Source organism: Hyperolius riggenbachi, chromosome 9, assembly GCF_040937935.1.
Source record: "Hyperolius riggenbachi isolate aHypRig1 chromosome 9, aHypRig1.pri, whole genome shotgun sequence".
In the NCBI taxonomy this organism is placed as follows: Eukaryota; Metazoa; Chordata; class Amphibia; order Anura; family Hyperoliidae; genus Hyperolius; species Hyperolius riggenbachi.
The window spans coordinates 271,068,005-271,084,044 of NC_090654.1; the positions used below are offsets into that span (position 1 = coordinate 271,068,005).

Genomic DNA, 16,040 nt, shown 5'->3' on the forward strand with positions numbered 1-16,040 from the left:
CCTCACGCCGTTCCCCAAAGGGAAGGAGTGTGTCAAGGTACCGTTGATTTTTACTCTGGCTGTTTGGTTTAAATATAGATTTTTGATTCGTTTGATAAAGATGGGACCAATACCATAGTGTTCTAAAGTTGTGTCTGCCGTTCTGATACTCCCGTCTCATTGCCCTGCACTTTCATGTCTGTAAATGTAAATATATAAAGGTCTGTACACACGCAATACAAAACGTGCCGCAAACAATCGAGCATTGCCGCAGAAATGACTTTAACCTCGGCAAAGACAAACGATGAGTCTTTCCAACGACGTTGTCTGCACACTGATATTTCAAAGGACCAAGTGAATTAAAGCGAGTATGAAACCAATGAGAAATAACTAAAAAATACTCCCCTAACGAGAGGGAAGGCTCTGGGTCCTATAGAGTCTTCCTTTTCCTCTCACAGTCCCCACGTTCAAGCACTGCCACCCCGGTCCAAATCCCCCTTTGCAGGAGGCTTCCGGAGCCTGAGTGGTCTCAAAGATGGGCAGCTCCGTACTGCGCATGTGCGAGAATGCGTGTTTGCACATGCGCAGTACAGACCGGCCTGTCTTCAGGAGCACTCAGGCTTCTTAAGACTTCCAAAGCTCCCCGCAGTGCCAGAGAGCAGTCTAGTGGGGGGAGCCAACCCTGGAACTGTGAAGGGGTGCCGTGAGAGGAACGGAAAGGCTCAAGAGGACCTAGAGCAGTGATGGCTAATCTTGGCACTCCAGCTGTGACAAAACTACAAATCCCATCATGCCTCTGCCTGCTTAGAGCTGTCAGAGTATTGCAATGCCTCATGGGACTTGTAGTTCCACCGCAGCTGGAGTGCCAAGGTTAGCCATCACTAACCTAGAGCCTTCCCTCTCCTTAGGCGAGTAGGTTTTTTGTTTTTTAATGGCTTCAGTCTACCTTTAAATACTGCATACAAAAGCGGAAGCAACATTTCCCACTAATATGCGCACATGCTGTAGAATGTTGTCATTTGAACGACATTGTACAAACCTGGCCGACTGCACGATATCTGCCCAACAGTCATCCTACTTCATCCGCTGGATTGTTCGGGCAGAATGCCTGATATCGGTTGCTCATCAATGTTGTTTGGCTACATTTACAATATAGCTCGTCCTTGTTGAACGCTAATAGATGTATTGATTTGTAGATCACGCCTGTCATTGTGTTGTGGGTCTTTCCTATTGAATGTGTTTCTGTTGTTCCAGGGGATCGGGGACCTTCATTTGGCTTATCAGTGCCTAAAGCTGGCCCTGGCCAATAACAACAATCACTCCGAGGCTTACAATAATCTGGCCGTGTTGGAGATGCGGAAAAGTCGTGTTGAGCAGGTCAGTAGTGCGGTGACAGAAATCTGGTATATGTGTGTATATTCTGATCCAATGATTTGCTTGATCGGAAATAAGATCTGAAGTGAAAATAGCATGGTGTGTACCTAGCTTTATGCCCACCTTTGGGAATGGTCATTTGAGGTGCGAGCAATTCCTCAGTTGATGCAAATATTAATTGTATATTAATGTTTGCTAATTGTTTGCAATCTTATGCAGCTTGGAAACGGACCAGTGTGTATGATTGTATTCATATCATTGCATCAATTAATTGCTTCCGTACTGCCATATTTGTTTGGATACAGTCCTGTGACATATTAGTTCTCTAAGGCCCTATTTCCACTACACGCAGATTGGATGCAGAAAAACTGACTCCAATGAATGCCTATGGGCCTGTTTCCACTAAACGTGATTTTTCTGATGCAGATTTTCCCATAGACATTCATTGGAGTCAGTTTTTCTGCATCCAATCTGCGTGTAGTGGAAACAGGCCCTTAATGTCACCACTACTCATAATTGTATGACAGGCTTTATGTGGATCTAGACCAGGCATGGGCAAACTTGGCCCTCCAGCTGTTCAGGAACTACAAGTCCCACAATGCATTGCGGAGTCTGACCGCCACAGTCATGACTCATAAAGGCAAATGCATTGTGGGCCTTGTAGTTCCGGAACAGCTGGAGGGCCGAGTTTGCCCATGCCTGGTCTAGACTGTAGAAAGCAAACTCTAAAAAAACAAATTAGGAGACTTTTAAAGGGAACCTTAAAGCGGACCCAAACCAACCTTTTTTTTTTAAATTCAAAATATTTAGTTGCACCACTTTGACACATACAAAGATAAATATACTCCTTTAAGCCTATGAGCATTTCAGTGTATGCTTTTCACCCTTCTCTTTTCATAGAAAGGGTTACACAGGTAGCAGCCATTACTTCTGAGCTTAGTAGGAGGTTTTAGATCATGGGTGTGTTTGTCATCAGCTACCCTCCCTCACAGGGGAGTCGTCTATGTGAAATCACACACAAGCTGAGATCACCTCCCCTGTGACATCATCAGTAGCATCCTGTGTTTTGTTTTTTATCTCCACCACCAGTTTGCCGGAAAAATCCCGGCAATATGAAAGGAAGGGAGGGGTTCCTCCAATAAATGTAAAATATTTTATATTTGTCATCATGCAGCTGAAAAAAAGCTGCTATTTATTATTATAATTTAGAAAATAGATTTTATTTCTGAAATCTTGTATTTTTAATTTGGGTCCACTTTAACTGAAAGTGATATGGATGTTTATTCTTTTAAACAATACCAGTTGCTTGTCAGTCCTGCTGATCTCTTTGGCTGCAGTATTGGCTTAATTACACACCTGAAACAAGCATGCAGCTAATCCAGTCTGCCTTCAGTTAGAGCACCTGATCTGCATGCTTGTTCAGGGGCTGTGGCTAAAAGTATTAGAGACACAGGATCAGCAGGCGATTCAGACAACTGGTATTATTTTAAAACAAAAAATCCATATCCTTCTCAGTTTAGGTTCCCTATAGCGTGTAAGTAGCTATTTATGCAGATGGGGGCGTATCAAGCAACCTTGTTAAAACCTTTTAATGTAGTCATCGGTTATGTGGAGGATGATCCAGCCAGTGTGGCCGTGTGACCATGTGACGTTTGTGGCCATGTGACAGGTATGTCCTTGTGACCTTTGTAATCATATGACGTGTTTGTCTCCCTCCAGGCCCGCGCACTTCTCCAGACCTCAGCCGCTCTCGCCCCTCATATGTACGAACCACATTTCAACATCGCTTCTCTCTCTGACCAGGTAAGTGCCAACCCCTGAACATGAGCTTAATCGGCGGGGGGGGGGGGGGGGGTGTAGAAGAGCATTAACATTATGCCGCACTTCCAGAACAGATCGACAGCACAAATCTATCAGATATCGATTAGTGTGTGGCGCACTGATCCACCACCAAACCATAGTCAAACCATTTTCTAAAACAAAAAATAAACAAAATTGATCGGCCATAGCTTGATCAGTATATGGTCAACTTTAGAGGGAACCAAGAATTACGGGAGATTTCATGGGAGCTCAGAGTTCCTCTTAAACCACTTCCCTGTCAGTCAGAGAGGCGTGGTGTAATCCATTAACCCCACCCACATCTCCTGCGACTTAAAGGACAACTAAAGCGAGAGGGATATGGAGGCTGCCATATTTATTTCTTTTTAAACAATACCAGTTGCCTGGCAGCCCTGCTGATCTATTTGGCTGCAGTAGTGTCTGGATAACACCAGAAACAAGCATGCAGCTAATCTTGTCAGATCTGACAATAATGTCAGAAACACCTGATCTTCTGCATGCTTGTTCAGGGGCTATGGCTAAAAGTATTAGAGGCAGAGGATCAGCAGGGCTGCCAGGCAACTGGTATTGCTTAAAAGGAAATAAATATGGCAGCCTCCATATCCCTCTTCAGTTGTCCTTTAACCTTAGTTATGTGTTTTCTGCCTGGTTGACTTTGTCATTGCCTCATTATCTCTGAACGGCGGATATCCGGTCATTGTTTAACCCCTTGTGTTTCAGATCGGCGACCTGCAGAGCAGCTACGTGGCTGCGCAGAAGGCGGAGGCAGCGTTTCCGGATCACGTGGAGTCGCAGCAGCTCCTGGAGAAGTTGCGGCAGCATTTCGCAATGGTCTGAGCCATTCGCAGCACACCGCTCATAATAGATTCCGTGTAGCTCTGCCAGGCGACGTAGTGAAAGGGATTTATCATTAACTAGCGGTCATTGTCCTAGCGGATGCAGCAGCCGATAAGACACTGAGAGGAGCATGTAAGCGATAACCTCGCCCTCTCTGCAGCGGACCTCCGCCAGAGAGATATGTTACCAGGAAGCTGCCACAACAATATGCCTGTGTGAGAAGCATCAGAGAGAAGCTGCTATTCCCAGACTCACAGGCAAAGCACTCATTCCTGGCCTGTGAAACCGAATCTCTTCTTGGTACATCTCTCTCGCGCTAAAATACCGCTGTCTATTCTTCTGCAGCGATTTCTCATCTCCGCCCAAAAGGGCTTTACCACGCTGTAAATTCAACTTCTAAAGAGTACCTGCCAGGATGAGACACTCTGCAGATGCAATCAATCTGCATACAGTTTCCATGCAAGTTGGAATTAATATCTCATTGACCTTCACTACTTTTTTGTTCCACTCCTGACAAACTCCTCCTTCCCTGCTCCACTCTGCTCTTGCTAAACACCCCAACTCCACCTTCATATGTCCACTCAGCCACTTCCTGCTCTGCTGCTGCTTCCCTGCTGCGCTCTGCTCCTACTAAACACTGCAACTCCACCTTCATATGTCTTTCCAGCCACTTCCTCCTCTGCTACTACTGTCCTTCTCCACTCTGCTCCTGCTAACACTCCAACTCCACCTTCATATTTCTCCCCAGCCTCTTCCTGCTCTGCTACTGCTGCCCTGCTTCTGCTAAATACTCTAACTCTGTGTTCCCATTCCCTTTCTGTTTTGTTGATCCCGCCCTGCTCCACTCTCCTCCTTTTAAAGAGAACCCGAGGTGTGTTTAAAGAATGTTATCTGCATACAGAGGCTGGATCTGCCTATACAGCCCAGCATCTGTTGCTATCCCAAACCCCACTAAGGTCCCCCTGCACTCTGCAATCCCTCATAAATCACAGCCGTGCTGTGAGGCAATGTTTACATCTGTAGTGTCAGTCTCAGCTGCTCCCCCGCCTCCTGCATAGCTCCGGTCCCTGCCCCCGTCCCTTCCCTCCAATCAGCAGAGAGGGAAGGGATGCAGGCGGGGACTGGAGTTCTGCAGGAGGCGGGGAGAGCAACAGACTGACACTATAGAGATAAACACAGCCAGCTCTGACAAGCTGTTTGTCAGCAGCGTGGCTGTGATTTATAAGGGATTGCAGAGTGCAGGGGGACCTTAGGGGGGTTTGGGATAGCAACAGAGGCTGGGCTGTATAGGCAGATCCAGCCTCTGTATGCAGATAATATTCTTTTAAACCCACCTCGGGTTCTCTTTAAACCAGAGGTGTTAAACTCAAATACAAAGTGGGCCAAAATTGTACACTGGGACCTATTCACGGGCCAACCTCAATGTGTAGTGGCCATCTTCTTCCCTTATGAAGTTCCCAGGTGTCTAATGGCCCTCCTCCCTCCCCTATATAGTTCCCTGGTGTCTAGTGGCCCCCACCCTCCCCTGTAAAGTTGCCTAGTGTTTAGTGCTTTCCACCTACCTTCCCCGTATGGCTTCCCTGGTGTTCTAGGCCTTCACCTCCAATATAGCTTCCCTGGTGGTCTAGAGTGGGCCAAACATAATGCAAAGTGGGGAAACCACTTGAGGGCCAAATTTAATGGCTCACGGGCCGGAGTTTGACATGTATGTTCTAAACACTCCAACTCTAACTGAAGGTTTGAGTGTATCACTCCGCATCATCTTGGCACTCAAACCCAGCCAGACCAACGTGGGATAAGATCGCTCTCCTGCCGCTCTACATTCCAACACTGCAGCAGGTGGCCTGGCAGGCTGAATGCAGGTTGCCAGTTGGACAGCACTGACTTAGGTTATGGGTGTTTTTCATCAGAGGCTTCCTATGCGGAATATTCCTGCCCACAGAATGCAGGCACCCTACTTACAGTAGACCTGTCCCCCAGGCCTTGTGTACAGAATAAGAGCAAAGCATTGCAGTGTCTCGTCTACTGTCAGAAGCAAAATCAGTTATGCAGTGTAACTGCAATTTTTATGAGGATTCTGGCCACTTTACTCTCAGTAATTCACTTCCTTTTAAAGAGGAACTTTAAACCCAGAATTTTACTTCATCCCAATCAGCTGATACCCCCTTTCCCACGAGAAATATTTTCCTTTCTCTAATACATCATCAGGGGGGTCTGTATGGCTGATAATGTGGTGAAACCCCTCCCACAGTGTGATGTCATGACCATGGTCCTGACAGTTTGCTGTCTGTGGACCTCATTGCATTGTGGGAAATAACAACTTTTTCCCACTGCCAAGCAAGTAGAATCTCCCTCTCTGCATAGAATTTTCAGTAACGAACATTCCGTACAGTTCACCTGGATGTCACCACCAGTGATAAATTTCAGAATGTAAATCAGGTAAAGGAAAGATTTTACAATGGGCAAACACTGACTAAATGATCTATAAATGAATATTGTAAAAAAAACAATTTAATTTTTTTTTTTTACACTACAGTTCCTCTTTAAAGTGTACCAGAGCTTTACAAAAGATTTTATACATACCTGGGTCTTCCTCCAGCCCCATCCGCTCGGACCGCTCCCACACCGTCATCCTCCGCTGCCCGCAGCTTGAGGAACCGGGTCCCGTCACTTCAGTAGTTAGCCAGTCTGGCGCCCTCTACGTATCTCTTCAGCAGTTGCTGGAGAGATACCCAAAGAGCGCACTTCTCCTGCGTAGACTGGCCCTGACTGGCGAAGTTACAAGACTCGGTAACAACGATAGAGATGGTTGAGGATGGCGGCGTGGGAGCAATCGGAGCAGATGGGGCTAGAGGAAGCCCCAGGTATGTATAAAATCCTGAGCTCTGAGTCCCTTTAACTATGCTTAGATTAGACCTGATGTGCAGATAGCAGATCACAGACGGGTAAGTAATGCTTAGCGCCATAGTGGTGGAGAGTTTGTCTGGGAACCAGCGCAGCTTATCACAGATGGGACATGTTGACGGGCGCACCATCGGGACTGGTGTCACGAGGACACTCACTGGGGTCACAGCTGCTTATTTGGAATACTGTTTACAGCTATATGTGTGATAAGGTGCATTATAGGTACATTTCCCTATGTAAAAGCCACCAAAATGTATATTTGTAATTAGAAAATAAATTATTTTAGTACTCGCAATCTCTGTGTCTGTCCTGTTTTGTAGAACGACAGCAAAATATTGTATGGTGTCAGCCACCAGTTAAGACGCAAAGGCTTGAATTAGGACAATACTATTTATTGGGTAACTTTAACCCTTTCCAATCTAGCATATGTCCTACTGGAAATAGTCTGAAAATGTCTGCCACTAGGGGGGCACTGTTGGCAGATTGAATTGGGCAAAGCTTCAGCCTCTTGATAACAAAGTGTTGGACTTAAAGGAATACTTAACTGAAAAAAAATGATTTTAACTTACCTGGGGCTTCTTCCAGCCCCCTGGACTCATTCTGTGCCCACGTTTCCTTCTGGTCCCCTCCAGCCAGCAACAGCGCCCCCCTGCGAAGCTGGCCAAGTGGCGAGAGTCGGCAACTACTGCGCATACGCAGCCCAGAGCTGCTCTGTGCATGCGCAGTACGTGGAAATTGCTACTGCACATGAGTAGGGTGCTCCCCTACTGCTGGAGCGTGAGCAGGGTGCGTGCGGCTTGGAGCTGCGCATGTGCAGTAGCTGCCAACTTTTGCCGCCGCCGCCCAGCCAGCTTTGCGGAGGTCGCTGCTGCTGGTCGGAGGGGACCAGGAGGACTTTGTGGTCACAGAACGAGTCCATGGGGCTGGAAGAAGAAAGAAGAGAAAAACCTTAGCATTTCCCATTTTAACTGTGGCTATTTTGAAGCCAATCCTGATGTAATTTCCTCCCTTACCCTCCTCTGCCTGATTGTGTATGCATTGCCCGCCCTTCACTATAGAAAATGCCTCAGCATGAGAAAAATTGGCCAATCAGAGAGGAACAGAGGTGTGGGAGGGGAAACGTGAGGGAAAGAGGCTTCAGCCAATCAGGCTGCATTAGTTAAGTCTGAGGGGAAGTAGAGAAGCAAAAAAGGACATCCCAGCATGCCCTGCAACTTTCTGTTTGTGTACCAAATTTTGTGTGTACCAATTAAAGGGACACTTAAGCCAGGAAAATGAGTTTTATTCACCTGGGGCTTCTACCAGCCCCCTGCAGCAGTCCTGTGCCCTCGCAGCCACTCACTAATCCTCTGGTCCCCCGCTGCCAGCTAGTTTTGTTTTCGCCAACAGGACTGGCCATGCGTAGCTTTCTCCGCATTCCCGACTGTAATTAGCGCTATTGCGTTGCCGCATTACCTACGCATAGATATGCGACAAAGCGTATTTTTGTACGCCTTGCGACCCGCAATAGCGTTAATTACAGTCGGGAATGCGGAGAAAGCTACGCGTGGCCAGTCCTGTCGGCAAAAACGAAACTAGCTGGCAGCGGGGGACCAGAGGATTAGTGAGTGGTTGCGAGGGCACAGGACTGCTGCAGGGGGCTGGTAGAAGCCCCAGGTGAGTAAAACTTTTTTTTTTTTTTTTTTTCCTGGCTTAAAGGGAAGGTCCAAGCAAAATAAAAAAATGAGTTTCACTTACCTGGGGCTTCTACCAGCCCCATGCAGCCATCCTGTGCCCTCGTAGTCACTAGTGCTGCTCCAGTCCCCCACTGGCAGCTTGCTGACCTCGGAGGTCGGCTGGACGCATTGCGTACATTTTTACGCATTCCCGCTAGTGCAGGAACATTAACACATACATTTTACGCATTACTGGTGCCATGCGTAAAGATGTACGCATTGAACCAGTAACGCGTAAAAATGTATGCGTTAATGTTCCTGCACTAGCAGGAATGCGTTAAAATGTACGCAATGCGTCCAGCATACCTCCGAGGTCGGCAAGCTGCCAGCGGGGGACTGGAGCAGCAGTGAGTGACTACGAGGGCACAGGATGGCTGCATGGGGCTGGCAGAAGCCCCAGGTAAGTGAAACTCATTTTTTTTATTTTGCTTGGACATTCCCTTTAAGTGTCCCTTTAAGAGTCAAACTGGGGAATGATCATTTATCAACAAGAAAAGTAATCGGGATTTTAACTTTTGGATAAACTGGTTAGCGTCCTTATTACTTGTTTACCAGATAAAAATAAAGAATTGATTTTATATCCCACAGTTACTCTTTAAAGAGACTCTGAAGCGAGTCTCCATTCTCTTTTCTAACCTGTATTAATGTTAAGCCCATAAGCACAGCTAAATCGCCACTATCCCACGGCAAAACGAGGGGTTAATGCCCCCCAAATCCCCCCTGCAAAATCCACAACTTTCTTGGTCGTGGATTTTGCTCTTCCTGGAGGCAGAGCTATGAGCTGTAGCTCTGCCTCCATGCGCGTCAATCGCCGCACGGATCTCCGCCTCTCCCCCGCTCGTCTCTGTGAAGGCAGATGAGAGGCGGCGATCATCGGGGATTGACGCGCTTGAGGCAGAGCTTTATGGCTGTAGCTCCGCCTCAAGCAGGAAGTGCTCCCCGGAGGTAGGAGAGGGGATTTGGGGGGTATTAACCCCTCGTTTTGCCGCAGGATAGCAGGAAAGCTTACTGCGCAGGACGAAGTTTTCCTGCACTGCACCTGTGCAGTAAACTTCTGATGACGCGGGCGGGAGCAAGCAGGCTGCGGCCGCGCAGCCACAGTTGGACGGCATGCCGCGCTAGACCGGGGGCGGCGGGGAAAGGCGGATCGGAGGAGGACAGCGTGGGACATTACTGCTACATGGGGCTGATAGAAGCCCCAGATAAGTGGCAGTTTTTATCCTCATGCACCCCAACAGAACCCCTTTAAGCATTTTTAAATCCGACACTTTGTTCTCAAGTGGTTGATGCTATGCCTAATTTTATCTGCTAACAGCGCCCCCTAGCGGCAGCCATTTTTCAGACTATATCGATATATGGACCCTTCATTTATCCTGCACAGTGGCCCACCGCTGACTTTGTTCGCCACTGACGTGTACACAGGCCTAGATTTATATCACAGCAGCCTATAAGCACAGATATCCTGGCACCCTAGACTTCGCCCTTCACGAGCCTACAAACACCCTCCAAACTGCACCACAAGTGTGCTGGCCCAGCTGTCACTTCTCCCTTACTTACCCTGCCAAGTGTAGGTAGCTACAGGTGTCCCTTAGCATGTGGTAGCCAGGGGTGCCCTCAGTATGAAGTAGCTAGAGATGCCCCTGATTGAAGGGAGATGTGATCAGCGGAATGTCAAGAGCTAAGTGAGTAACCTCTCATTTACACTCTGCATAGGGAAGGAGGGAGGGAGGCACTCAGGGAGGGAAGTGAGCCGTCTTTCCATAATCAGGCGCCTGTAGGCACATGCCTACAGTGCCTTATGGTAAATCCGGCCCTGCGTGTACGTATTGTTGTGACAAAAGCACAAGACCGCTTCCACAGTGACTGCACTTTTCCATGAATACAGTAGAGTCTCATTTCTGGGGCACAGGTGGGAATTGCCTAACGCCAGATATTTCTTCTTGCCGGTTGCTTGAGAAGGCAATGAACCGGCGTTAAAATGAACACTATCCTCCCATGCCCCCGGAGGAAAGGCAGAGTAGTGCGCAGCAGAAATGACTTATGAAACCTCCAGGCGCTGGTCTGTTTCGGTCCTGTAACTCCCAGCAGTTTTGCGGCCTCCTCTGCGCACATCTCTGATGTGGGTCAGGTGACCTGCTGGGGAGCTGTATGAGGACGCAGCAAAGCCACTGGGAGCTGTAGTAGAGAAGAAGACCAGCGCCCGGAAGATTTATAAGTCATTTCTGCTGCGCATTACTCTGCAATTGTAGGAAGGAACGCCCCCATTCTCCCCCGGTCCCCCAGAATGCTGTGGGGGGGGGGGGGAGTTCTCCATAGCGAATCAGTCTCGGCCAGTGATCTGCAAACTTAGCTCTCCAGCTGTTCAGGAACTACAAGTCCCACTCTGCGCCACAGTGAGCAGTTTAGTCGCGTCCGTGTCAATTCCGCCGCTAGCCACTGGCCGCCCAGCTGTTAGGGGTAGTCACGCTGCAGAGGTGCAGCAGTGTGTAGCGGCCATTTTCCAGCTGATGGTGAATGAGCAGGCCACCGCCATCTCTACAACTGAGACCTCCACCAGCACTCCTGTTCGCAGCAAGCTGGCGCTGGCAGTGTTCAGACTCGGAGCACCAGAACCCCCTCTGCCACTCCTGCCAACACTAAGGCCTGTTCAGGCAGCCAGTCGTCAGTGGCCTCCTCTGCTCCCTACACCGCTTCCCGTGCAAGGAAAAACCACTGCCAGACCCTGTTGGGCGAGTCTTTCCCTGTTGTTGACAAGAGGGGGCCAGGACATGAAGTGGCTGGGAATCACTATGCCTGCCTTACCACCCTTTACCACCACCACAACCTCCTGGCTCCTCCTGATTAACTATTACTAACTAGGCTGCCTGGTTCACAATTTTTTTTTTACAGCCGTGGTACCAACGCTACGTACCACGGTACAATCTCGAGTGTAATGAAAGATTTTGCAACCCATTATATTTTGCAACTTTGCCATAAAGGACAGTGTATAACTGTGTAGGCGTGGCTTCTCTGTTAACACACCTGTAATTTTTTGCAACCACGGAGGGGGATTGTTCCCACTGGGGGGGGTTATTAGTTGAGCAAGAAGGAGGGATTGTTCCCTCCAGGGGGGGGTTATTAGTTGAGCAAGAGGGGAGGGTTCTGTGTGAGAATAGGGTTTGTTTGGGTTGCATTTTCTGATACAGATAGGTTGAAGTCAATGGTAAGGTTACACTTTCTGATAGCTATACCTATAAATAAGTGCTACCGGTTGCAAAATCTGATAGTTGCAAAAAATTTCACTACACCGCCATGTTCTTGGCACACGTTACACCTGCTACTGCTGCTTTGCCCTTCTCCTGCTGCCTTTGCTGCTCCCACCACCAGGGTGCCACAGGCCACTGCTCCTGTGCTGATACCACCTATATTTAACCCAAAACACAATTGCTGCGTAATTTTTTGGAGGTGTCTGGGCTGAAAACTGTCATGTCCCAGTTGTGCGGTTGGACTTTGGACACAATGTGGGCTGCACGACCGCTGTCTGAAACCTAGTCCTGATGTTAATTTACAGCCATTTTTTTTTTTATTATTTTTCTTTTTTGTATTTCAACTCCCCACATAATCAATTAGTGTTTCTCTTTAAAAAAAGAAAAACATGAAGCTACATGCATCATTTATCCTAAAAAAACGTATTGGAAGCAATTTAAACACCATTTCCGGTTTTCTTTTCAGATATCCGAATCAATTCGGATTTCCCGGATAATGCGTTTGGATATCCGCATCTATGCGGATACCGGAACGTTCGGATTCGGATATCCGATCCAGATATCTGGGTACCCGGATCCAAATTAATTCGGATTTTAAAAAGGGGTATCCGAGCATCCCTGACTGGAACACCTTGGTCAGCACTGCCAGTGCCAGATACCAGCAATCGCGATCCTCCGCAGCCATCGCCGCAGGTTTCTTTCATGAAGAACTGCTGAACCTTCGCTTCCCTCTGTCGTGCCCCCCACACTTTCAATGTCTCCTTAGGGATGACAGATGATTGCTAAGTCCGACTGGTGGCGCCGTAGTATGGCAGGCTTGGCTCTAGACTTTTGGACGTTATCCCCCCCAAGCTTCTAGAACCTGTATGAGCCAAAACCAATTCAGGGTATAACCCCCCCCTCCCAGTTTGCACTTGGCGAAATAAGTTATTCTGATTGGCGGCTGGGGCAGCTCCCCGCCTGATTCGTAGATGCTTTAAGCTGTGCTAGCCCTGTAAATACTGCACTTCCTGCCAACCAGTGGTGCATCAGTGGCATGCAGCATATGTAGAAGGGGGACAGCACACCGGAGGGGTGAGGCAGGTGGAGGAAGGAGAAAGCACTCAGAAGGGGGCAAGAGATGGAACACCAGATGATATGGTTACTGGAGGACATCAGTGACATGGGGACAGAGGACACAGGAGGAAACCGAGACACAAGGAAGGCACAAGTAGAACAATAATTGGGGGTGTCCATAAGATGCTCCTAGACCATGGACGCACCAGATTTAGTATATTTTACCCCCTTGGTTTTTGCCCTTTAATCCTTGGTGCGCCTTATAGGCCAAAAAATACGGAAAGTTTGTCATGAACACATAAGCTCTCTGCTATAAATAAACCTTATCTCCTGCAGTCAGAGATAAAACTAAACTCTCGGCAGCCTGCAGAGATCAAGCTTAAGTCCGTACACACGCCTGATTCATTCAAACGACGGGTCGTCAGTACTGCCGACAGTTTCCCCATGTGTGCAGGCTGACAAGGCTGGTTTTGACTGATCCGCTCAGCCTTATCAGCCTGCCGACAGACTGTACACACAGGGAAACTGTTGGCAGAACGGCTGGCCCGCGGGCGGGTCTGACGACCCATTGTTTGAATCAGACGTGTGTACGCGCCTTTAGTGCAGCACTCTGATAAAGGTACCGGGAAGAATTGAAAGTAAATCTATTAACCCTTTGTAAGCACTTTAAAAAAAAAAAAAAAGCCTGTTCTTAGAACTTATAATTAAGTGGCTAATCTGTTGGAGCAAAGGGGCCATGTTGACCGCAGTTCCTCTCTAAGCGTAAGTGTATTCATTAGCGCAGAAGAATGTGTAAATCATTTATAAGGCCTCCCAACACGGCACATTAAGGGGATATAATGGGCAATGAGGCGTTTACACTGAATTATTGTGTACAGAAGCGTTGAGGAGCTTCGCTCTGAGCACGGGAAACTTGGAAGACTTGGAGTGGTAATTTGCCTCTCAGTCAGTTTAATTAGCATCAATAATACATGAAAGCAAATTATACATTGTTTTTTTTCCCCTTATCAGGCGAAGCAGCCCATCGAGTCTCAGCTTCAGGATAAGGAGAGTCTCTCTCTTACAAGCCTATTATACGCCCATCGTGAGGAATGACACACTTCTGCATGAAGCCAGCTCTGCTACACGTGCGAGAACAGCCATCAGCTCCTGTAGAAGCTTGTAGGATTTGTACTGAACAGAGGAATTATGGGAGACTGTGTGCAGCAGCTGGGCTAATGCCGCCATGAATACAAGTCTGGTGAGATGACAGCTAATCTCGCCATTTTTTCTGTATATAAGACAGCAGTCATCAACAAATTCAATTTATGTTATAAATGGATCGGAAGGTGGCTGTTCGCTTTCTTGGCTTTCAGCGCTGGTGTCGGTGGGCTCAAAATGTACCTGTTTTGTATTTAGGGCCCTTTTCTACTAGGTAACACGATCGCAAGTGCAATCAGGCAGCATTGTGATATCTGTACCTACAATTTCCCCTGCTGGTATTGCGCCGCGATGCGTCCGGTATTAGAGCGCACTGCAACAAAAATCGTGCAGAACTCCCCCTCGCACAGCTACAAAACAGGATAGAGATGTGTCCCAGTTTGAATCCCAGGCAGGGCACAATCTGAACAGAGTTTGTATGTCCTCCCCGTGTCTGCGTGGGTTCCCTCCGGGCACTCTGGTTTTCTCTCACACCCCAAAAACACCCCTAATGAGACAGCGTTGCAGACCCCCACTCCTCCCCCCAGTAAATGGTAAATTCAGGGAACCTGACCCCAAAGGGCTTAAGGAGGTAGATCCCACAGGGGAAAGCCAAGTCACCTTGCTGGATATAATGCAATTCCAACTTATTAGACGTGTTTGTAGTAAAGGCGTATGAGAGGAATCAGTGCAGGAGACTTGGGCACAGGACACAGCCGGTATATGGCTGATCCTGCTGCTGCACAAGTCCCAGCCGTGTTAAATACTATTCTCCCTCCAGGCCACCATGGATAGTGGGGGAACGAAATAATTTGGCTTCCAGCAATTGCTGGAAGACGAATTATTGTGTTTTAAAAGTAACTTCAGCTCCGTCTTCTGACGGCGCTAAAGTTACTCCCTGTGCGCCCAAGTCTCCTGCGCTGGATTCACCGTGTTCACCTTTCTGGGCACAGGCTACATAGACAAAATCTAGGGCATCATCTATTGTACAGTGAGGGGTACTGAACACCTGATGTAACAAAATTCAGTTCTTTCTTATGTTTGTGGAAAAAGTTGCTTGCAGTCTGTAGTGTACAGCACTGTATTGATATTAACCTATACAGCCACCCATTTCTTCCTCCAATTGTGGTTGTCAGTAGCTGAAAACCCCTTTCTCATGAGAAATATTTTCCTTTTCACAAATGGATCATCAGGGGGCTCTGTATGGCTGATATTGTGGTGAAACCTCTCCCACAGTGTGATGTCAGGCCCATGTTTCTGACATCACACTGTGGGAGCCTTGTTGCATTGTGGGAAATAAGAGCTGTTTCCAACTGCCAAAAAAAGCAAGCAGCATCTCCTTCCATTGATATCACCTGCCAGCAGTAAAAATGTCACCATGTGATAAATGTCAGAATGTAAATCAGGGAGAGGAAAGATTTTACAATGGTCAAACACCGACTAATAGATCTTTTACACACAATTATTGCAAAAATAAAGCACTTTTTTTATTACATTCTTTTCACTGGAGCTCCTCTTTAATAACAAAGCAGCAAACAAACCCATTGCAACAGTTATCAATTTTAACTGAACACTTCTAGACAGTCAATAGGTTGAAGCCTAACACTTCAGTTAAAGAGTAATAAAAAAAAGTGCTTAATTTTTTACAATAATTACTGTATGTATAAATGATTTAGTCAGTATTTGCCCATTGTAAATCTTTTAAATCCCTGATTTACATTCTGACATTTATTACATGGTGACATTTTTACTGTTGGCAGGTGATGTAGCTGCTGCATGGTTTTTTTGGCAGTTGGAAACAGCTGTAAATAGCTATTTCCCACAATGCAGCAAGGTTCAAAGACAGGAAACTGCCAAGAGTACGTACTTTTCTTGTTTCTTGTGGGAGGGGTTTCACCACAATATCAGCCAT

General features: G+C 47.4%; 1 protein-coding gene across 2 annotated transcripts in view; it reads left to right on the top strand.

Annotated features, from left to right (window-relative positions):
- Window positions 1-4,920, top strand: part of TTC8 (tetratricopeptide repeat domain 8) — a 59,982-nt gene extending 55,062 nt beyond the window's left edge. For both annotated transcript variants that reach the window (XM_068254562.1, XM_068254563.1), the window contains 3 exons: window positions 1,234-1,356; window positions 3,073-3,156; window positions 3,913-4,920. In XM_068254562.1, coding sequence (XP_068110663.1) covers window positions 1,234-1,356; window positions 3,073-3,156; window positions 3,913-4,029 — 324 coding nt within the window. In that variant the 3' untranslated portion in view covers window positions 4,030-4,920. The remainder of the gene's footprint in view (window positions 1-1,233; window positions 1,357-3,072; window positions 3,157-3,912) is intronic.
- Window positions 4,921-16,040: the final 11,120 nt, after the last annotated feature.